The 25,142-nt window shown below is 40.3% G+C and overlaps 1 protein-coding gene across 15 annotated transcripts in view; it reads left to right on the plus strand.

Annotated features, from left to right (window-relative positions):
- Positions 1–18,042: 18,042 nt before the first annotated feature.
- The window catches only part of tnik (TRAF2 and NCK interacting kinase), a 158,471-nt gene continuing 151,371 nt past the window's right edge, over positions 18,043–25,142 (plus strand). For 2 of the 15 annotated variants that reach the window (XM_031902214.1, XM_031902212.1), the window contains exon 1: positions 18,044–18,589. In XM_031902214.1, the coding sequence (XP_031758074.1) occupies positions 18,533–18,589 (57 nt within the window). In that variant the 5' untranslated portion in view covers positions 18,044–18,532. Of the gene's footprint in view, positions 18,590–25,142 lie in introns of all 15 variants that reach the window. The other 13 variants (XM_031902210.1, XM_031902211.1, XM_031902217.1 and 10 more) reach the window with 10 other exon arrangements.

The following is a 25,142-nucleotide window of genomic DNA, read 5'->3' on the forward strand; positions in this document are numbered from 1 at the left end:
TATTTTGTCTTTATACAAACTGTAATACAGGCACACTGCTTAGTAATCTTTACACAGAGACAAGATCTTTAAGCTAAGAGGAAAAATCAATGCACTGCTACGCAAAGATTAACTTGCTAATAGTTGAAAAAGCAGTTATTTCTGTGTTGGAACTGTGCAATAGTGGGCTATTTAGCTCTGGGACCAAGGAAAATGCTCTCCCTTATTAATGCTGGGCTGCCAATGCCACTCTTTGCAAAGGGGAAGAAGCACACCAGTGTGTCGGCAATGCCTTTAAATCATTTATTTGCAGAAATGAACAAACAGTGCAAGCTTTCGGGGGTGACCCCTTCTTCAGGTGCAATGCCAATGCCACTCTCCACTGTGCAAGAAATGCACTAGTGCAGATACAGGTACGGGACATGTTATCCAGAATGCTTGGGCTCTGGGATTTTCTAGATAAGGGATATTTCTCTAATTTGGGTCACCATACCTTAAGTCTACTTATTTTAGTCTACTCATTTAGCATTGGTTTATTAAAGGACAAAGAAAGGGTTAAAGTTTTGACCGAATTAATATAAAGTCCTCCAATACCTTTACCTGATCGCTACCTTTTTTGTGTAATGGCAAGTGTATTTCCGGCATGTACAGTGGTCTTTGTCTTAGTGCAGGAGCATGGCATGATGGGTATTTCCTTTACAGAGCCCTGGCAAAAGAAGGCATTGCAAGTGTCAAACAAAGCCTCTTAGGGCTGGCCAGAGAATCTGGCATTCAGGGATCACTCTCACAACAATTAAAGGGCAGATTTATCAAAATGTGGGTTTAGAGCTGTATTGCTGTGACTGAGTGCACTGACGTTAGAAACAAGAAAAGCCGTAAAAAAAAACAGGCAGAGGTTTCCATTTATATAAATCCTACTATGTTATCCCTTGTATAACAACCTATGGAATATTATGTATGAAACAGTTAAACACAAGCCATGTAATAGGACTGCTGATCACATTCCGACACTGAGAACATTCACATATATGACACAGCGCCGACAGAAGTAATATTGTCAAGGCTTTACATCTCTTTGTTGCAAACATTACTGATGGTTGCTTTATAATGGAGGGAAGTGGAGATCTTGAAAGAAACCATTATGTGCAGGGAGCTAACATAATGGAAAAGCAAGGAAGAAAAATCTGCAGGAAATTTATATCAAGACTCCTCTGCCTCATGCACCAGATCTAGCTGATGCGCAGTGTGGAATCTGTAATTGGTGGCACAGGATGCCTTTAAAGATGCTGCTGCATCCTTCATAATACTGTCGAAAGCCTTCTGGGTGACATGCTGGCATTTAAGAGGCCTACAGCAGATTTCCTAATACAATCCCTGAGGTAACACACCATTTGATAACATGATCAGAAATATCCAATGAAGTTTTGAAGTCAGAAAGGCAAAAACGTGCTCCTTTTGGGTAAAGAGTCATAGGTTAGTCCTGGAAAGCAGCAAGATGGCAACATGGAGCTCAGACATAATGTACTCCTATGCCAGCATAGGGTAAAAAGTAAGCAACGTATTTAATTAAGGAATTGCCATCTCCTAGTAAATCTCAGAATCAGAATCTTGCTCTGCTCTTCACATTTTTAATCTGTCCCAAGGTACAGAGTGCTAGCACTGCCTGATATGCATATCTGAATGACACTCAATTTAGGGGGCAGGAGGGGTGCCACCCAGCCCTTTCTAAATAGTGTTGCCTACAATATATAAATACAGCGCTTCTAAACTAAGACAGCACTGTATTCATGACGAGCACTTGCACTCCCCTTCCCTCTAGACACTCCCAGACAGGGCAAGGTTCAAAGAGCATGCCTATGTTTTGTACTTTGCATTATGCCTCTCTTTGATGCCACAGATGATACATTTCTGGTTTGCTTCTCGATCTGATGTGCTTTTGATTTATACTGGCAACACAAAGCACAGCAAGATCAAAAGGTTCAAAATGTTAAATAGGACATGGTCCAAAAAGAAAGATATGAAAATAAGGTAAGAAATAAATGATAATAGAGAGGAAAAAAATGTTATAGCAAGTTGTTCTCTGTCTATGCTCTGTATAGTCCCAAAGTCCCAATCTCTTCAAATACAGTACATGTACTAGTCAGTGGGTTGATGCAGAGATGGAAGCTAGTCAGGCATGTTTCTGATGTTGCTTCCATTAAATGCAATCAATAGATTTTTAAATACTGTTTTAAATATTGTAAGTGTTGTCCCTATACAAATAAAAAAATTATGACACAGGACTGGATTCTCTCTATCTGTAGATACATATTGAATGTACATCACATACTAAATACACTAATCCCATGCTTTACCACCACTAAATACTCAGTACGTATAATAAATAAATTAATCCCATGACATAAACTCATAGTGGATATACTGTACACAATAGCTTAACAAAGTCACCCAGTGCCATAAAAATTGACTGCCATCAAATGAATAAGTTAACTTATTACATACCATACAGAAAGTGAATTTATGAATTGCAGGTTATTGTATATACACATTCAGTTCCATGCCATATATTAGGAGCCATTTACTAGACAATGGATAGGAGCTAAAGAGCCCTAAGGGGAAAAAAATGTTCCACTTAAGGCACCTCCACTTGGGGTCTGGCTGCACTCTGTCTCTGTACCTCATGCTGGATAGAAATCCAATGCAAGGTGCAGCGCCACATGGTCGGCAGTAAGAATAGGGCCCAACTGCATCTTTCGCCCTCTAGGATGGAATGAGGGTAAGAGGAAGGGTGCCAATATGCCACCTCTACTTGCCCCTGCTCGTTGAATGCAACCAGTACTGTCTATGCCATGCTGCAAATTATAAGGGAAACGTCTGCAACAGTGACTTGCATATTAATATTAGAGCTGCAAGAAACAACCAGGGCAGTTCCCAGTATCCCGCCACTCCAGTACATTTTTGCTGCCCTAGAAATTGGGTGGAACTGGACATCCCAGTTCGGGGATTGGTAGTTTATAAAAGCAGGTTATTTTAAAAAGACAGAGGAGATTAAAAATAAATGTAACAGTTCTTTAGATTGCACACATCTACAGTGTACTTTTTAAATGAAATTCTCCTTAATGATAGTTTATTGTTTCTTGGCTAAAATGTTCTAACTTGTGATATTAATGGATATAAAAAGAAATATCCACAAGTAAAAACAACTGTTAATAACAAATTTGGTTGAACAGTGTGTTTATGCAGTTGTCTATGGAATTATATTATCTGGTGCTTTTACTACTGTCAGATATCTTGTTTTGATTAATGATAATTAATGACATATTTACCTCAGCACACATATATATCACAGAATGCCAACTCAATGAACCAGACCTGATACTTTATTTCACAGCTGAAAGCTCTGATTTATATTGAAAATGACAGAATTTAGTTCCCGCTGCTATTTCAGGCAGCCAACTGCTTAGGCAAATGTGTTTAGTTCCCAACCATCCCATATATTTTGTGCAAGGAGAGTTAGGATAGAACCACCAGAGGTTAATATTTGTGAGAGCTTGTAGAATTCAGAGAAGATTAGCATCTTCTTTGCTTACAAGTTCAGTGTAGTGTAATATGTTCCCAGCTAAACCCAGATTGGTCACTGGCATCCAGCGGAGATCAAAGCATAGGGATGCATACATTTATCTCAGGCAGTACACAGGGGCCTTGCAGCTCCTCAGAGCTCTGCTGCCCTGAGTTCTAATAAAAAGCTTAAAGCAAACCTAACACTGGGAAACCAGTATTTTTTAAAACATTTATTGCCCCCCAAAGTGAGTTAAGAGTTCATTTATATTCCCACCACCTACTAGCAGATAACAACGGGTGTGTGCAAGCTCTTGTCTTGCCCTTGGTCTGTTCACTGCTCACACATAACAGAGGATGGGGCACTCATACAGATACATGTCCTGGCAAATAAGCATTGTAATATCCCTGAGCCACAATGAAATAACATTCATTACTAACATCTCAATCCTGTTTTACCATGAAGGTCCTCACTGCCATGTTCTTGTACAATGAGTTTCTCCTGTGTTGCAAAGCCTGGCTTGCTTCTGCTTCTGCACATGTTTTAATATATTACTTTTATTTTTTGGCTAGTGCCAAATGACTTTTTTCTTTGCCAGGTCAAATGTTCCTTTAGGAATAAAGGGCCACACAAGGGGCTGTATGTTTCTAATTTCACTGCAGATTATGGGAGCACAGAGCCAAAATAAAACGTTTGGCATAAATCTAGAAGTAATTCTTAAAATTATTCATAAGATGGCCACTGCTACAACTTATTCACATATTATTCATTATTTGCATTACTGAATTACCACTGATCTGGCCACTTAATAATAAATAAATGAAATAAATATAAAAAATAAATATATGTGGGATTATAATGATAAGATTATACAACTCAGCGCCATATCATGACACCCCAAATTGGGCTGGTCTAATGTATTATACTGTAACATTTGGCCATATATCATAGCACTTTCTTGTGAAAGTAGAAAGACCAGTAGACAGTTTTAAACATGCCCCATGTCACTGCACATTCCAGTGACTTGTGCAATCTATAAATACTGTACATACATAGACAGAGGCACCTATTCGTCGTCGGACTGGGTGTCCCAGACCAACCAGGGCTACTGCCCCGAGGGCCCCTACACCCGCTCAGGGGCAGCCACCACCCACCTGCTCACCCCCCACCAGCACCTAGACTTACTTTGCCAAGATTGGTAAAGGGAAGGCAGCAGTGGAGTGAAATTACTTATAGATATTGGGTCAGGGTCGACGGGCCTACTGGATTTTAAGCTTTGCCCCAGTCCAGTCTGACCCTCTACTCATTCTGGACAAAGTATGGAAGGCCTCTGCAGAACTAAGCCTTTTTAAAATGTACTGTCAGAGACCTCTGAAGCTGCACCCAGTCGTTTATAGCTTAGTAACTTCCATGCAAAATATACAGAGCACATCTGTAATGCTACCTGCACTCTTTATCTAACTGATGTTGGGGTTTGCAATATTGTCACAGTGCCTGGATCACATAAGGACACCCTTTTGTCTGGCAAATGCCACAGACATATTTGGCACTCTATTGAAATGTGAGTGGAGACTCTCTGCCACTTAACACAAGCATTTTCCACAACCTCTACGAATAAATGTACTTACTTAACCGTAAAAATCGATATTATACCTCTACAATGACTGTATAATGTCTTGTTTTTCTTTGAAAATAAATAAAAATATAGTTCCAAGAAATGTGAGTGGAGACATCTGTCATAGATATCCGTCATGCCTTAGGGAGAAGACACATAGGGGGAGATTTATTAAGACACAAACGCTCGGAGCGCGTACTTTCGCTGATTTTTTTGCGCTTGTGCGACTTTTTCGTTCGCCCGCGCGACTTTTTCGTATTTTTCGTATTTAATTTTGTGACTTTCGGATTGCCAATACGATATTATCGTGACTAATACGATTTTTTCGTAAGCATTTTCGTGATATTTGCTATCTTCAGAAATTATCGTACCCAATCCAAATTTTTCCCATTCGGGATTCAAATTTGTGTTTTAATGAATCGGCCCCATAGGGTACTGTATAAGTCACTGTGACTAATCACGTGCGGGTTTTCGCTGCAACTTTTTAAAAAAGTTGCGACAACTAATTGCAGCGTGTGTCTTCGCCCTAAATATAAAATGTAACATATTGTACTGCTGCAGATTCAATTCAGTTAAAGGAAAAGTAACACTAAAATTTTTTAAGTGAAAAAGCTATTCTACCCTGCACCAATAACTGCCCTATCCTGCAAACCCCTTAGTATTTTGAATGCTTTAAAAGAAAATACCTGTTAAAACTTGGCTTCCTGTCAATTGAACTAAGGAGATACCGGGAAGGAAGGAGCAGGCATCAACTATCGATTGATCGAGTCTAGTCTGACTCCTTCCTATACAGAAGGAAGGCTAGACTCGATCAATTGATCGTCGCATACTGATTTCTGCTCCTTCCTTCCTCCGTATCACCTTCAATTGACAGGAAGCCAAGTTTAACAGGTATTTTCTTTTAAAGCATTCAAAATACTATGGGGTTTGCAAGATAGGGCAGTTATTGGTGCAGGGTAGAATAGCTTTATCACTTAAAAAATGTTAGTGTTACTTTTCCTTTAGGGCTCTGGCACACGGGGGAAATCGTGCTGCCGCGTGTGCCATCCCGCCGGCGACTTACATGTTCGCCGGCGGGATGGCGGGTCATGGCAACTCGGGGAGATTAGTCACCTGCGAACAGGGAGTTTAGTCGCGGGCGACTAATCTCCCCCGTGTGCCAGAGCCCTTAACCGAAACTGGAGTAATTAAATTTGTAACTGTTGATCGAGCAGCACAAATCTACTATTTCTTGGCAACATATGTCCTATTTTAGATATATAGTCCGGTACAGAGTTAAGAATGGCACTTGAACTGTTTATCTTCCTGTGTAATAACTAAACCCATTGTATTGTATACAGCTTATCTGTTAACTGCTGTGTAAACGTGCCTTTTTGGCCTATTTAACTTGACTGGCTGCAGGGTTTTTCTTTTTGTAATATAGACTATAGTAGTGTAATATGCTATTTTTACCAGTGCAGGGTACTAGTACATTATATCTGAATACATATAGAACACTTTTATTTTTTGGTGTTACTGGTGCTACACAGGGTGTCAAAACTGTGTTAGCATGCAGTTCACTAGATGTAAGCCAGTTGCATGTCATACTAAAGGAGCCCTGGACTCCAAAGATTGAGAACATTATTACTGGTTCGATTCTCCTTTAAAGGAGAAGGAAAGCCTAAGTCACTTGGGGGTGCCAAAATGTTAGGCACCCCCAAGTGACTTTAATCGCTTACCTTGTACCCCGGGCTGGTGCCCCTGTTAAGAGAAAACTGCACCAGCCCTAGGTAGCAGCGAGCGCTTCCTTCTTCTGCGTTGGCGCACTTGCGCATTAGAGTGAAAACAAGAGTGAAAACAAGAAAGCGCATGCGCCGATCCAGGGATTTCGTCGGCAGAAGAAACGCGGAAGAAGGAAGTGCATTGCTCCAGGTACCCCAGGCTGGTGCAGTTTTCTCCTAACAGGGGCACCAGCCCGGGGTACAAGGTAGGCGATTAAAGTCACTGGGGGTGCCTAACATTTTGGCACCCCCAAGTGACTTCGCCTTTCCTTCTCCTTTAACATTTTGTCTTTGTGGATATTAATTTCAGGGCAACCTTGGCAGGGCTGTTTTAATAAATGAGCAAAGGGGGCTTTTGCCTAGGGCATACCAGGATAGGCGGCCCTCTAGCACATCTTTCCTCTGGAATAACTCACAGACCCTCATTTTAATCAACTGAGGGAGCTTTACAGTATAGTTATTCTAATTTCTTTGCCTTTTCTTGTGGCATCACCATTTTGAAATTCTTCTCCTCCTAGGGCGGCCTCCGGGGGATCAAGTTTAGTTTAGTAAGGGCAGAGCATTTCTTCACTGCCTGACTTATTTTAATGAACTTCATGTGTTTGAGGGCCATTCTATCACAAATTTCTTGGGGCAGTGGGGGCATACCAAAGGTATCTTAAAGCGCCCCTGAACCTTGCTCAATGTTTTGCAACATGCATGTAACTGCTCAAAATTCATCTCAGGAGGTTGTGTTGGTGCTAGAGTGTGTATAGAGCCTCATTCAAAGCACCAAAATCACTTTTTTAACCCTTGATGCAGCATTTTTTCCAATAATTTCAATATAACTGTTATTGTGCAGGCTTTTCTTAGTAAATTTGTGCTTGAATGCAGTCACTTCTGGCACAACAACGCACTCCATATCCATAGCAATGTTAATTACTAAAAATAATTATTATCATTATTATTGTTATTATTAACATGTGCCAACGTATACTGCAATGCTGTACACTGGGTTTATACACTGAACAGATAGAATTACATATAAAGCAACCAGTAACTGATAAAAGAGGTTAAGTGGGCCCGGCCCAAAAGAGCTTGCAATCTAAAAGTAATACCTTCTCAACGGAAGTGTTATTAATTGTTTTTAATTATACCTTGCGTACCCTGTTACCCTTGTACCCTGTTATTTGAAACCTGCAAGTAGTTCATTAGAGCAAAGTGAATAAGTGCATTGGCACTAGGTATACATTGTAAGGAGCATACATAGGTGCAAATACCTTTGTTACTATTTATACATAATTTAATCAGAAGGGAATCTTTCTCATTTTTCTACTAAAACAGCACTGGTATAAGATAATGCATTCTAGTAACATTCTCTGCCCTTGGAGAGACTGAAAGCCATAAAAGTAAAAAGCCCTAGTTACACCTTCATCTCAGGAAGCAACTTTCAGTAATCCTATTTGCTGTACACTGCTACACATAATGCAATTACATTTTATTCCTGACAACTAAAATGCAAGATGATCTTCAGGGTAGCAATGTCATCATTTTTTATTTTTCATGTTTTTTCCCCCAGTATATTTTTTTCATGAGAAAGCCCTTAATGGGCTGGGTTTTTATATTTGTTTTAGCAAGATGCAGAATTATGACTATATGTGGATAAAATGTTTTTGTAGCACAAAGAAATCTGGCCTAGTTTGACAAGCGCAGTAAATACTGGTAACACTGCTCCCAATTTCAAGAAGCATTTAAATTGGGGTATCCTTACTGCATAGTCATTTAGAGCCCAAGTTTAGGAAATTCAAAGCTTCTTTAGCTCCCCAATGTAGAACATGCACACAGTACAGCCAGGATCCATGGGACAGTCTCCTCAATGGGAGGGGGGAAGAAAACACTTTACTTTATACCTGCCATTGAACAGATGTTCACTTTGCACTGAGTATGTGCATACTTCTTTTTATTGCATCCTCTAAATCAGTGGTCCCCAATCAGTGGCCCAGGAGCAACATGTTGCTCACCAACCCCTTGGATGTTGCTCCCAGTGGCCTCAATTCAGGTACTTATTTTTAAATCCCTGGCTTGAAGGCAAGCTTTAATTGTGAAAAAGAACATGTGTATTGCAAAACACAGCCTCCTGTCAGCTACTAGTACACATAGGGGCTATCAAATAACTAATCACAGCCCTTATTTTGTACCCCCAGGTAAAATTTTCATGCTTGTGTTGCTCCCCACCTCTTTTTACATTTTAATGTAGCTTATGAGTAAAAAAGGTTGGGGACCCCTGCTCTAAATGTTATTGTAGTGGCTTGATGACATATTATGGCATTTTGTTATTGCTCAAGTAATGGTACATGTCCACATGGCATGCTTTGGTGCTTTAAAAAGCAAAACAATTTATTTTTTAAAATGAAAACATTTTTTTCCATTTGGAGCATTTTAAGAGTATAGTACTCTGTGGTTGAATAATGTGGCCAGATTGTACTTGGATGGAATTTTCAAAATTACAAAAATAGAAAGTGAGAAAATCAAGTCAGTAATATGGCACAATTGTAAAAATGTTGTATTCTTAAAGTCCACTATGTTACACTAAAGACATATTTTTATTAGTACTGTCTACAAAACAATATTTTAAGTTCAGCTTCCTCTATAGTTACGCCACTGTACCAGATATATCTATTTTCTAAAGATGGGGAGGCCCATTTATCAACATTTGGATTATTTTGGTTAAACAAGTTTTTAAAACCATCACTAAACTTATTTCTACAAAAGTCAGTCATTTATTAAAAGATCCAAATTGAAAAAGCACAAATAAAATAAGATGCAAAAAAAATGTGAAAACTGCTACTTTGTTACTTTTATTGTCACACAAATTACAACTTAAAAAAAAAATGGAAAACCTCTAAAACAGGCATCCTCAAACTACGGCCCCCAAGGTAATTTACCCAGCCCCCCACTATGATCTAATGTGACGCAGGGGGGAGCCAGAGAAAGCAGCAGGGGAGCTGGAGGACACAGGGGAGAGCTAGAGGAAGCAGTGGGGAGTGAGAGGACGCAGGGGAGAGCCAGAGGAAGCAGTGGGGAGCGGAAGGACACAGCAAGGAGTGGGAGGAAGCATCGGGGAGCGGGCCATAGTATGAGGACACGGGGGGAGGACTTTAGTCTTCCCCCCAACAGTTTGAGGGACCATGAACTGGCCCCCTGCTTAAAAAGTTTGAGGACCCCTGAGTCTCTGGAAACTTTGTTAAAAGGCCTCATTTTAACAAAGATCCAAAGTTTTTTTTTTCTACATACTAATTTTGATTTTTTTTATAAATAGTACTATAGTACAGAATTGTACTATAAATAGAAATATACAGGGACGGATTTATTATGGATCCAACTGGATCAAGGATTTCCAGCAGTTGGCTTTATTTTATTAATCATTTTCATGATGGTCAGTAAAGCTTTAAAGAAACATACAGGTTTATTAAGATGCCATGTGTTTCATTTAGTCAGAATTAGTGATGAGCGAATCTGTTCCGTTTCGCTTCGCCGAAAAATTCGCGAATCTTTCAAAAGATCCGCGAAACGGCGAAAAATTCGCGAAACGGCGAAAATGTCGTGCGACAAAAAAAATTGTCGCCCGCGGCTATTATTTTGTCGCGCGGCTATTGTTTCGTCTCCCGCGGCTATTGTTTTGTCGCGCGGCTCTTGTTTCGTCGCCCGGCTCTTGTTTCGTCGCCCGGCTCTTGTTTCGTCGCCCGGCTATTATTTCGTCACGCGGCTCTTGTTTCGTCGCCCGCGGCTATTGTTTTGTCGCGCGGCTCTTGTTTCGTCGCCCGCGGCTATTATTTTGTCGCCCGCGGCTATTCTTTTTTTACGCTGGCGACAATTTTTGGACGTGCGGCGAATTTTTCCGCGGCGAAATTTTTCATCCGTTTCGCGAAACAATCCGCCAATGGCGAAACGCGGAAATTCGCCGCGAATCCATGCCTGGCGAAACTTTTCGCCCATCACTAGTCAGAATGTGTTTGACTTATTTTAGTAGTGGAACGTGATTCACTTTATGAGCAGTAGTGCTCAGAAGCTGCGCTTCTACAAACCCAAGAAAGAAAGGGTTTGGGGACAGCATTTCTCTGCCCCCAGAAAAAGAAAATTAGGGATTAAGATTATTGTTTGTGGATACATAATTTGGAATTTGTCATGTGTTGTGGCCCTACAATGCTAATTTTTGGTAGGTGCTTTAAAATTTGCATTTATGTGCCTAAAACTACATTTTAGGGTTGCCACCTGTCCAGTTTTGTCTTGGACAGCCGTCGTTTTCATAAGGGCTGTCCAGATCAAAACTGCCAACCTGGTTTTCCAAATTGGGAAGTTGCCTGATTTAACCCATCCCGCCCCACTGCCTGAAGTTACCAAAAAGAAAAGGTAGCAACCCTACTACACACATTTGGTATATGCACACTCAAGGGATACAGGGTTTTCAAAATCACTTAGGTTTTCATGCATATTAAACATTGTTTACATTATTTTCCCTCTTTACTATGAACTATATAAAATAAGTAATTATTATCACTTTTGGGGTATTTAGTGCCATATATTTTTTTACAAAAGTTGAACTCTTGTATATCTCTATGACTGAAAAAAGCAACATTTAGTTTTCCTAGGTTAACTAAAAGGTTGTGGAAAATTAATTGGCTGTGAAAGGGTTAATGTAATACATTACATTAGTTTGCTTTTTTAAACTTATCCTATTATCATTTGGAAAAACATTAACTGTGTTTATTACATCCACTCAAAGTACTTCTCATTTTTTAGGCGATACGCATGTAATTATAGGCAAGAAGCCTGGTATCGCTGGTATAAAGGGATGTGTTAGTGTGTGGGTGCTTGTGTGTGAATGTGAGGTAATTGCTGGGGTTTATTGATGTTTTCATTGAATTGGATGAACACTGAGCCTCTTAGTTTAGTGAGATATAAAGAGCCTGGGGGCTTTGCTGTGAAAGTAAACCAGTGTGTCGTAACATAAATGAAATATATTGATCAATATTAATACATATATGTGCGATAGCCAATGTCACTTGTAAGTCAACAAAGGGTGATATATAGTGAGCCAATTAATGCACAATTTAGGGTAGCATAAATCTGAATAGCAGCAGTGCAGTAAATCTGGACCGAAATAAGGTGTGTTTATCCTTTACTTGTTACGTGTGTTGCACTGGTCCATCTGGGGCCCCCACTCCAGTCGTGGACTCCTCAATGTGCACCATGTTGCATATTTAAAGGGTAAGGGTGCAGGGCCTAAGTTGCTGGAAGGGATAAGGTCTGGGTCGCCCACCAGGTTTTTTTTCCAGGTGTCCCACTGGCCCACTCCGACCCTGTGTATGTAAGCAGTTGTAAATGTTTAAAAAATATTGCTTATCTCTTCATTATTATTACTGCCTTATTTATAACCAGATTTTTTTTAAGCATCTGAATGGTTTAGTACCCGTATAACCATAGCAACAACATTTTCCTGGTGAAATATATCTGAAGTAGACAATCTATTTCCAAAGTATGGTATTGGATCAATTATCCAGGATGCTTGGGACCCGAAGTTAAGGATTTATGTTTCAGTGGTTCACAGCTACATGTGAAAGACATGGGTGTTTGCAGTGACATAATTAGATGCTGTTGGGCCCCACAGAAAATTCAATTTAGGGACCTAAAATATTGTTATTTTTTCTATTACTATATATTTAAATTGCTCATTAATTAGGGCCTCAATGAGCCCTCTACACTGGGCCCTACTGCAACCACATGGTAGGCTTCCTATGTGCTCTTCCTCAGGGGGGACAAACGTATGTCCCTGAGGAAGAGCACTAGTCGTGCTCAAAAGTTGGATTTTTTTCATTAAAAACATCTTTTCTTTTGCATCAAGCCCCTGTGTGTGCGGCACTCTTTCGGTTATATTTTTGACCTGCACCAAGGGCATTTGGACTTGTATAGGGTGTGCTCCTCTCTGTGTACTATATATATACAGTATATATAGTTGGATGGCACATACAAAATGTGCCAAAATAAGGCCTAAAGCATGCAATTTTGAAGACTTTTTGAAGAACTTTGATTGGTCAGACACTGTATTCTGAAACTTTCTTGCTTTGCATCATTAATCTCTATCATAAAGTACCTTGTGTAAAGATAACAAACCTGTACTTGATGGTGACTAGTACTAGAAACTGTATGATACCTTGTGCATGAATCAGTATCCCTTTAGCTGTTTTGCAGGGATCATTTAGAATAATATTTTGTTGATATCACTGATTGTGCAAACATTTTACTCAAACCTGTATAAAAGCACTGAGGTAATTTTGCAGAAGAGCTTATCAGTAAACAAATTTAGTATTCAGTGCTGAGGAGGTCAGTTGATAGATATCTTGCATTCCTTCCATTCTGCGCATAGCTTTTGTATCTTTCTAGTACAAGTTTGGTAAATCCAGGCTGGAAGATCAGACTTTCTCTAGCTTCTGCACTTTTACTGTGCATAAGAGCCCGTAAGAATTATGAAACACAGGAGCCAGCATTCCTTCCTCCAGTAACTCTGCAGCAGCAGCCCCCCAGGGCAGATCTAAGAAGATTGCTGTGCTGATTATAATGAAATCATTAGTCAAGACAATTTACAAGATTGCCAAAAAAAAATTATGAGATTAAATCCTCTTGCACTGCTAAAATTCAGACGATTTACAAGTCATAGCAAACAGAAAACTTACCAATTAAAGTTAAAACAAATGAGTCAATAGCCATACTTGTACACAAATTGAACAGGCGCACAAACAACCCTACAAAAGTGCAAGGAGCGTGGTTGGACGCAAATACCATAATTTAGTTGGTCAATTCTCACTGCACCTATTTTTCTGTGACCGTAACTGTGTTTGTAAATAAGTCCCACCGTCTATTGCATTTCAAGTAATGAAACAATTATTTTCTATTTATTTTCAAGAAGAACTTCACTCAAAACAAGTACATTTCTGTATGATGAAATCTTATTGAATTTTAAATGTACATTGAATAAATGTTTTGAATTATATTAAAGTTATTAGTAAATTACATTTTTACTTAAAGAAGTACCTCTGTTCAGTTTGCTTGTCCTGACTGTTCAAGCAATGTTCCAAGAATCAACTCTCCGCCAGCCAAGATTCCAGTTCCAACAATTCTTTGCATGCCTTTCCGCAGCTCTGGTAATCACAGAACTACCAATCACAATACAACTCTCTGAGTCAGCAGATCTTCAGATAGATATTGGAATGGTCTGGTCAGCTGACATCTGGCCAAAAGTTGCACCTTGTCTGACAGGCCCCTGTAGCCCTCCAGCCCCCATTAAAAGGGCAGTGTTTCAGTCTGCAACAGTGGCCCTGTGAGGCAACATCAAATACTCTGCCACATTTTTGAAAACTATTCCCTCTAAACTGTTTCTGTCAATGAATAACTAAATGCCCTAAGTTGGCAGCATATAGCCCATGTGTAGGGCCCTCTAATGGGCCTTGCTGACCCATATCTAGCCATATATCAATCAGGCAAGTTTGAAATTCCTTAAGACAAGCACTGTGTATAAGGATTGCATTGGCTCTTGATGCGTCCCTCTTGCCATAGACTTCTGTAGTTGACTTCCTCAGTGTATAATCCAATTGTTTCCTAAGGGGCAACCATTGGATTAGTTGATTTGCCTAAATCGGGTCCAGATCTGATTGTTTACCGAGATCTGGCAGTGTATTGCAACGTTTAAACTTAATCAAAGAAACTGGTTTACTTCTCAAGGGGTATATTAAGGAATTATATCCAAGAGGCTAAAAGTGAAGACATCTTATACCAAATAACCATAGCATATCCTTGTCCCCTGGTTTACATGCAATTGGGGGTTATGTAATAAAAGGCACTGCATTTGCCCAGGAGCAGTAACCAATAGCAACCAATCAGCAGGTAGAATTTACTGGTTACCTGTTTAAAAGCAAACATCTTATTTTTTGCTATGGGTAACTGCTGCCGTGCAAAATTAGTGCCTTTTATCACGTATGGGTGTATGTCTTTGTGTAACATTAAAGACTGGGTCACACTTCTTGCTTTGTATAAAGATTGTTGGATTCTTCAATGTTTTATGAATATTTATCTATCAACAAACGTCTCGGTACCAAAGTAAAAAAATTCTCTACACGATGTTTGGAAGTAGTAGGCATAAAATGCTCAACCTTTTGGCAGACAACTCATTTGTGGTTGTTGAATCAACTTTAGGATTAGTCATGATATTCTCTTGAAAATAAACTTTTCATCTAAATTGTCTATAAAACATTGTAAATAAATTTAAATGTGTTCAAACCTAAATTAGGACAGAAAGATAAGGCCTATAGTAAACTTTTCTTATTTAACTGTGCCAGAAACATATTTACCACTCATGAGTCTGTAAGCCCTATTTGGCTATAAAATAGTCAAAACCCAGGCTAGTGTAGGTGTTAGAGCATGGGGTACGTGACTCTCTTAGACAGGATGGGCCTTCGCTATATGGAAGAGACCTGCGGAGCAAGGGTGCAGTGCAGATTAGCAAAGATGGACACCAGAAGGTCCTTGCAGTTAAACTATAGACAGATTTATTGTCAGAGACAAGTAGCAATGCAGGGTTATACTCACAATGTAGATACAGATGTTAAATGATAGTAGTACTCTGAGGACAACAAGAGAGGATGCACACCGGTTTATCCCACCTCCTTTTAGAGTCTGGGCAGGGTAAATGCACTTGGTCAGATTGACACCCCTTTGGAAGCAGTCAGGATAGATACCTCAGTCCTCAGGTTGATAGCCCCTAGCTTTAAGAGTCCCTAGCTTTAAGAGTCCTACAGCTGACTCTGGATCAGGGTTTAAGTACTGCCTGTCATCTATGTCTTAACCGTGGCCCTATGCTTTGGCAACATTGCCTGTATGGAGGGATACTTCCAGCTACTTTCCTTGGTGGAGCTGAAACTGTGCTTGCTTCCATCCCTCTCTATCTCACTCTCCTAGAGAATGCTCTTAAAAGAGTAACTATCTAACTGGTCCTTGTGCACGGGGTCCCTGTCCCCGACTTCTCTAGAGTATAAGATGGTAACCCTAGGGCAATAAGACTTTACTGGGGCCTTGTTCTGATCCCAGGCTAGTGACCTGTTCCTGAGACACAGAGGAAGCCACACACTCCTGCTAAGCACTATTTTGGAGTGCAAGGGGTGTGATCAACCAAATAAAGCAATAAGGTATAATAGCAAAGGATAAACTAGATACATGGGTCTTTTCCCAGTAACAGCATAAACTAAGGAAGTAGTAGGGTTTAAAGCAATAGGGGCAGATTAACCCTATGGGTCCCTACAAGTGCTTTTGATGGGTGAGGATAAGTAGATAGATTACTGTATGAGAACTAGGGGGCCTCACAGTGGCTTACAGCTGTGGCACTGAATGATAGAGGTTTGGGCAATGGGCAAACTGCAGTAAGCAGATACTACACAAATATCTTGTTCTTCGGGTGCTGCAAATTAACATACTCTTGCTCTGTATTTCCACATGCTTTATTGGTTTCTTCTTCTCAAAATACTTACATATAAGCCCTATATGCATGTTCTCTGGTTCTAAGCCTATCTATGACCCTAACTACATACAAACATGCTGGGACCTACTCTCATAGCACTAAATCTTCTGTAGCTCCTAACAGTCCAGCTCCTGCATGCTTCATATGTAACTCCGCCTAGACCAGTGATCCCCAACCAGTGGCTGGTGAGCAACATGATTCTCACCAACCCCTTGGATGTTGCTCTCAGTGCCTGCAAACCAGGTAGTTATTTTTGAATTTCTGACTTGGCAAGTTTAGGTTGAATAAAAAAAGATTTACTACCAAATAAAGCCCCCTGTAACTGATAGTGTGCATAGAGACTACCTAATAGCCAATCTTGGCCTTTATTTTGTCTTCTTACATTTGACTGTGGCTCACGAGTAAGAAAGGTTGGGGAGCCCTGCACTAGACACTCAATCAGCACTAACTCACTATAGCCTTTTTGGAGTCTTTATTTTGCCCTATTCAGCTTGCTGCTTTCTGACTGGCTTATCCCAACAAATACTATTTTTGGATTCTAAGCTAATATACTCCTAACAGCATACTTTGATACTAGTTTTTCAAATGCTCTGCATGGTTCCCTATTCCACCATTTGTTAATTACAGCTCAACTAAATTTTCCCAGTATGCCCTATTTAGGGCCATGGCAGACGGGGAGATTAGTTGGCCGCGACAAATCTCCTCGAAATACCAACCCAACGGCAAGAATGTAAATCGCCGGTGGGATCACATACGCAGCACGGGGTTTCGGGGCCGCGTATGCGATTTACATTCTCGCTGGTGGGATGGCATTTCGGGGAGATTAGTCGCCCGCGACAAGGGAGATTTGTCGCGGGTGACTAATCTCCCCGTCTGCCACGGTTTAGAGCTGTGACACACTGGGAGATTAGTCGCGTCTGGAATGCCATCCCACCGACTAGAATGTAAATCGCCGGTGGGATGGCATACACGGCGCCGCAATTTGCTGAAGTTTCCTCTCAAGGAAACTTCGGCAAACCGCGGAGCTGCGCATGCCATCCCACCGGCGATTTACATTCTAGGATGACATTCGACCAATCTCCCCGTGTGTCATGGCCCTTAGGGTTTCTCCAAGGCAAGTTATATTGTTCTATCCCTGCCTGCCATCCTTACCACTGCTAGGCTGATCTTTTATATTGTTATAGGCCAGCATGCCTTGCCCAGGGTTTCTGGGCTACTCTCCATATTGCCCAGCCCCCCCCCCCCCATGCCATTCTTACAGCTCCTTTGCGCCTACATATACCGGCCAATCCCAGAATGCCCTGCTTATAACCAGCTACTCTTCATATTGCCTTTCCATCCAGATCTGGTGACCTAGTACCGAGATTAAGGTTTGTTCCTTTTCCCACTGCATTGTACCGTCCTCCGGAATACGCTGGCGCTATATAAATAATAATACTCCAAGTACTGCAATACCTTACTGCTAGCTACCTGCTCTATACCGGACACACAGCTCCCCCACCCCCCAGGCAAGGCTGTTTAGCTATATGCACCTGCTGCAGTATAAGGAGCCCCTCTCACACAGCGCTCCCACACGCTCTATAAGATAGCGCTCCCACACGCTCTATAAGATAGCGCTCCCACACGCTCTATAAGATAGCGCTCCCACACGCTCTATAAGATAGCGCTCCCACACGCTCTATAAGATAGCGCTCCCACACGCTCTATAAGATAACGCTCCTCGACCGTGAGAGGAAAAGGCGGCGCTGGGCAGCACCATCTCTCCGGACGGATCCACCTAGTTTGGCGTGTGGCTCCTCCCAGGAAGCAGTGACAGGCTTGTTTCAGCAGCTCCTCTCCATCCCTCCGCTCTGTGAGTGTGAGAGTGTCTTATTATTCCTCTCAATGCAGCTGCCATACAGGCAGAGCCCAAGCATGTCCTACTGCAAGCCGCCCCCGCCTCCTCTCTCATAGCACCGCAAGCCGCACACCTTCTGGGCTCGGGCGGGACCGCCGCATGCTGGGCTCGGCTCTGGGAGAAGCAGCAAGGTGGGAAGAACGGGGAGCTCTGTGCAATATACAAGAGAAAAGGAAACATGGCGAGCGACTCCCCGGCTCGTAGCTTGGATGAGATAGATCTGTCGGCGCTGAGGGTGAGTGATGTCTCTGGGGGGTTATTGTGGGAAGCTGCTGCTGCTGCTGCGGGGGATCCGGGCTGATAGGCTCTTTATTGTGCCAGTCCTAGGGGCGAGATGGAGAGCTGTCTATTCAGCCCGCACTGTGCTGCTCACTGATATGTGATTATTATACACAATAATGCTCATTCATCTGGTTTGCTGCTGTCAGTGCTCTCCTATTGTGAATGGAATAGCCATAGCAGAACAGTGTGTGAATAACAGGCACAAAGCCACTCATCATTATATCGCATTTGGTGAGCCACTTACACATAAAGATGTACATAGAAACCGAGTATATTCAGCCTAAAACGCAATATTAGCATTATGCATTCATGTGATCATCTCAGGAGTGGGGCGGACTATTAACAAGTAGGGGAAGGGGTCAATTTCTATGTATATCTGCTGAATGTGCACATAGAGGCTGTTGGGCAAATCAATTCATTGCTGTATTGAATGGTCGATGGCTAAACATCACAGCAATGCTTGCCTACCGCTGCGCTGCCTTCATTTCCCATTATCAGTGTCTGCTTTTGCCTCAGTCAGTACAGTGCAATAGGCTGTGGGGGATGCTGGAAGTTGTAGTTCAGCCGGCACTGGAGGGCCCCAGGTACATCACTGCTACAAGGCACATCAGGGTTTCTCATTGCTTCATGTCTTTATATAATGCCATTCTTCTGTTTTGTATGTATGCTATTAAATTTTGAAAGACACCGCCATGTATAAAGGCCACACTGACAAAGGCCACATTGTTGTGGGGAGCAATTTAGTATTCTCATTGGTGATTTATATGGAAGATTGGATTTAGCCTAGAGATCCAGTGCAAAAGGAGAGAATGCTCTTTGAATTCTACCACCAATCAAGCCCTTCTTGCAGTAGAGTTCCTAAGACAATAAGGTTGATGGCATAGTAACCGGACAATTCTCAGGTCAATAGGCTACTTTAATAATGGTAGATAATCGTAGATTTTTGTCGCTGCTATGTGCCAACTCTTACATTGGGAGCATATTTGGTTTAAATTGACTCCTTCCTCATTCCACTGTTTGTTGAGGAGCTATCTGTTTTCATTATCCACTGTACAACATACCAGCCATTGTTAGTTAAAGGGTGCCATGTTCGCTTTGGAAAAAGCATGTATATATACAAGTGGAATGCACGTAAGATAGCAGCAGTTTCTGGTCTGCAGGCACTTGCAACTCAGGCTTCCTAAAATGACCTGTGCTAATGAGGGCTGTGCTGTGCTAGCTGTCATGTTCACATGGTGTCTGTAAGAAACAGCATTCTTTGTATGGCTGGATGTGCTAGACTATTGTACAGTCAGCGAGATTAAGGATGGACATGGCTCGTAGGGCTGTTTAAATTGAGAGTCTTATGTCTGCTTCAGTGCTCGTGCTTGCTGGTTTTATCTCAAGCCTAAACAGAAATATAAAGTCAGTGGACCCATCATATCATTTGAATTAAACATATCTTTCTTAAATAATATCCTGCTTGTGTATCTGACTCTGCAAGTTTAAATAAATCCTTCAGGCTTTAGATGGATGCAATCTCTATTATGTTTTCAAGCTGTTTGTATTATGAATGTATGGGGCAAATCCACAAAGCATTAACCCTTTTATGTCTAAGGCAGCACGCCTTATGCTGTAGTTGTTTCAATCCAATTTTTGCTATTCTTAGAGGAAAACAATTTATGATCGTAGTGGAAGGTCAGAAACCATATTGATGGTATGAAGGTTTCCCAGTCATTTCACAGTGCCTGGATGGGGAATCAATAGTGCATTGGCTGCCTGAGTGGAAAGGATAGCAGCGCTTAGAGGTTTTTCTGGATTGCCATTAGTTCTTTTCCCTGCTGGCTTACCTTGAGATTCCTGTCAAGGGTCAAGTCTGTTGCAGAAACAACCTTGGGCACTGGACCTGTCCAAACAGAGCCTGACGAGGACAGCTTGTTTTATTTCTGCAGCGGGCCTGTCAAATGTTTGATGCTGTGAAGGCAGCCAAGGGCTCCAGAGTCACACACTCCCTTCAACTGCTTTTTAGCCACAATTTGCCACCCTTTATTGGACATAGCTGAATTTATGATGGTTCTCTTAAACATATTATTAAGGTATATTTTAGTATTTTATGCAATCCTTAATTTGGATTTAAATGAGCAATGTGCTGTTCTTGGCATTCAACAAAAAGCCAGCAGGTAGCATTCTGTATTATTTCACCCAGCACATATTGTGCTATTTAGCATTTCAAATCAATGCTTTGAAATCACAGGCTTGATTGAGGACTGTTAACCCATTTGCCACCAAAAAGGGCTGCTTGTGTCTTATAAGGAAAATTCAATTTCAGCAGAAGAAATTTGTTATACAGTATATACTATCAGTTTTGTCATGATGTTAAAACAATATATTTTGTCCCTGTTAGCTTGCGGTTGTGCCCTACTTTCAGTGTAAGCAATGCATATTTCCACAACGCCATTGAAGCTTGTTTTCCATTTATTTTGTGTGTGTGTATTCAACAGCTACTGTTGTTCATTTAGTCTAGTTGTTTATAAGTAGGCAAGGCAACTTCTGATTATAGAATTTGGGGGGTGACATTGTCAGTGTTTTATAAGACAGTCATTTAGGGTGATTATATGATCATACACTCCATATCTATCATAAGTTATGCAGTACAGGTATAGGACCCATTATCCAAAATGCTCGGGACCAAGGGTATTCCGGATAAGGGGTCTTTCTGTAATTTGGATCTCCATACCTTAAGTCTACTAAAAAATCATTAAACCATTAATTAAACTCTATAGGATTGTTTTGCATCCAATAAGGATTATTTATATCTTAGTTTGGATCAATTACAAAGTATTGTTTTATTACTACAGAGAAAAAGCAAATCAGTTTTAAAATTTGTAATTATTTGATTAAAATGGAGTCTATGGGAGACAGGCTTTCTGGATAATGGGTTTCTGGATAAGGGATCCCATACCTGTACTTGGTCACCATTTCTATTATGTTGTTTTCTGCGCTTACTTGTGGACATTGTTGATGGGACTGTGCAGAGTTTTTGTCCTTGACGTGATACAATGTGGCCAGTAAAGCTTTACCTTATGATGAAGTGCAGCACCCTTACTAAAACTTTTGAGTTTTTAGTAGGAGCATGTTCATTCTCTAACCCTTTTTGTCTAGTGACATTTATTAAGAAGCCAATATGAAAAACAATATCATACTTGCACTCTGCCAATAGATCGAAGTCTGTATTTGTCCCTCTTTCTCAAATGTGACAAGGATGTTTATTTACGGCTTCAAGTGCGGTTTTGATGCAAACTGATGGCAACTTAAGGCTAAAATGTTCTAGGCATGGGGCTATTAGTGTGTGACTTTTTGGGTGCAAGTTTTTTGTGCATTTAATGTGGCTGTGTTCTCCAGTGTCCCTCGGCATCCATAAGCACATTTTCGCTTGATACACTTGATATCTGGCCTAAAATTGGGCAGATCTCGAGCGGGCAGGTTTGATTTTTCCCATTGAATTAGGGGCCACATCAATGAGCCGATTCAATCCAACAGGGGTGACCTAGCTAAACAAGCAGATTGCACCGTATTAAACCACCTTTAGATTTATATGGTAAAGTGTGATTTGACCCATGTGTCTGCTAAAGAAACACTATAAAAGGAGTAGTGGTTCATGCAGATTGTACAGTAGGCCTTTGGAAATTCTCCTAGGGGCTCTGTTTCTGTATGCTGTGACATTTAAATATGTATCTTACACTTATTTATGATACCTGCTTTGAACTTTTTTTTTTGCAAAATGCTATAGTTTCACTAGGTCTTTATTCATGTAAAAAAAAAAATTATGTCATTTTATATTTTATCTTAGTATGGTAACCAGACATCATACATATTCCATCTGGGCAACAGACCAGTATTTCATAAGTCATTTTAATTCCATTGCGCTTTTAACATTTCTGTAAAATAGCTGTTAAAAATAGATTGTATTGAGTTCTGGAGATGTGCCACCAATGTATGGGAAAAAGCTTGTGCTGGCCAGGGATGCACCTGACTCAGCCTCTCTCATTGATCAGTGGAGGAACAGTGCCTTGACTTCCTAAAACACACTGTTGCAATCTTTTTTTTATTTAATACCTGGTTAAATATGGAAGGAAAGAATTTTGAAACCCACAGAGCATGGATCCACCAACCTGCTGGGTCCCTGAAATCATCCAGCAACAGAGAAACACAGCCACTTAAATGTTGTCAGCTTCAGTATTATTGGCAACTTTTTATTTTTTGTTATTTATTTGTGTTTTATTTGTTGTTTATTTTAATTTTAAATAAAGGTATTTTGATCAGTAAACATTTTTGAAAAGACGATTGATTGAGGAGTATTTACTGTTTTATATCCTGGTTAGATAATAAGACCTCACACAATAACAGAAGCCATGCCTAAATTTTTAGTTCTTTATGATCAGCTCTTATTCATTTGGATGATTAATTAATTAAAAAAAATGTCCCTAAAAGCAGAGTAGTGATTGACCATATACCATAAAGAGTTGGTCACAGAAGAGCTTTAGCGTTAATATATTATTTGATATCTATGAGCAGTAGCCATTATAAACAGTGTGATGCAAAATATTCAGCCCATGACCAATTTTTTTTCTTTTTCTGACCAATTCTTTTTCTGGGGGGGGATAAGTATATACCAGTTTTGCTCACTATTTTAAAGTGGTTTTAATTCACTATTCTAGGTAGGTATATTTGCGCCAGGTTGCTTCAGCTGATTGGATGACATTTAAAGCGTTTTAAAATTAAATAAATCCCCAAGAACCAATATTCAGGGTATTCTTTTCTTATTCCATAAATTAAGATAATTGTTTAAGGGTCTGAATATGTTTGCAAGGAATCATATTTTGATATGCTACAGCATAGAATTCACCATGAATTTGAAGTGGGAACTATAATCTGCCATAAACCTTAAGGCTGGTTGTTACTTTTTTAAATTTTCTTAGCTCTTTCCATAGTCAAAGATGTGTCTTAAGTCCCGTGTGGTGCAAAAATGTTGGAATGATTGCTAGGAATTCATAATAGGTTTTATCCTGCATTAGAACCATTAACATGTGCATTTTCATTAGAACAGACACTGGCAAATTAAATAAAAAGTGAAAACTTTGCTATTACATGGGGCTTTCTTCTAAACTATAAGTTCCCATTCCCCCAGCCCCTACTGTTAAGACTAGTGTGTTGTAACCAAATCTAAAAGCTGCTTAGGGTTTGATTGTGGTACAATACTGATTTATTGTTCTGTTTACTTTTGGAATTGTAGTATGTTATTGTAAAACTGGAGCTGAATAAATGTTTTAATGGCAGTTGGTCCTAGAAGTTTGATAACAACTGCCAAACACTGCTTTATATCATCTAAAGAAACAAATAAGTGCTGCTTATAAGGAAATAATATATAAATATATACATCAAACATTGTCACTTTTGGAACTACTAGACCATTAACAGTTTAATACTATTCTATGGTCTAGTTCTAAGCCATGGCAATAATTCATCCTGCTGAGATAATGCCATAATGGCCAATGCTCCCACAGGTTTGAAAAAAGAATGTTGGTATGTTTAAATAGAAAGGGCAAAATCACTCAGAACAGGCTTGTATATATTGCAATATTATATACACAGAGAAAAAAACGTTATCTACCTAAAAGTTACCAGTAACAAAGACCTTATATCTGTGCTATTTTGCACTCTGCTCCATCTTTGTTTTGGTGTTGTAATGTTACAATATACACATCGTGCAGATGTTCATTGCATAAGTGAAAGTGTTTTACTTTTTTTGCAGCATGGGGACATTAATAAAAGTTGCACAAAGCAGAATACAATGCAATATACCACTTTGGCTCTAGCAGCCCTTCTACATTCAGGGTGAAGACTCACGGAGCTGCTAGTAGCAGCTACTTGTCATGGCTACTAAAATAGACAATGCTGATCATTTACTGATTGCCTCTACATGTGTTTTAGCAGTATTGTCCATGGCAGGGTATTTTCTGGCGTTTAGTAGCTGTGACAAGTAGCTGCTACTAAGTAGCTCTGTGTGTCTTCATCCTCACACAATTCACCATGCTGGCAAATTGGGGCTGTGTGTGTGATGTAGATACCAATGTGCTACAGCCCTAAACATTGGTCAGGACAGTATTTGATACACCTTGGTACTCTGCTACTGTATTGTGTTTGTTTAAAAGATGAGTTAATTTTATTTCACGCAGACTTTCATACATAGTAACACTCCCAAAAGTGTTGTTTTTAACAAATCCTTGGAAACAAGATACCTTCTGTAAAGCTTTAGCTGGTGTACAGGACCATATTAGTAGTACAGGGGAAGAAATGATGTCTCACCTGGCTTATAATGCTTGCTTCTGGAAATCACAACAGCAGCAGATCTATTTGGATGATGTATGCCTTAATACACACCAGGGTCTATTTATTATGCTGCATAAAACAACATTTGCCAATAAAAACTGTGTAAAAAGCTGTGTAAAATAAAACACATATTTATC

The sequence above is a fragment of the Xenopus tropicalis genome, chromosome 5, assembly GCF_000004195.4.
Source record: "Xenopus tropicalis strain Nigerian chromosome 5, UCB_Xtro_10.0, whole genome shotgun sequence".
Classification (NCBI taxonomy): Eukaryota; Metazoa; Chordata; class Amphibia; order Anura; family Pipidae; genus Xenopus; species Xenopus tropicalis.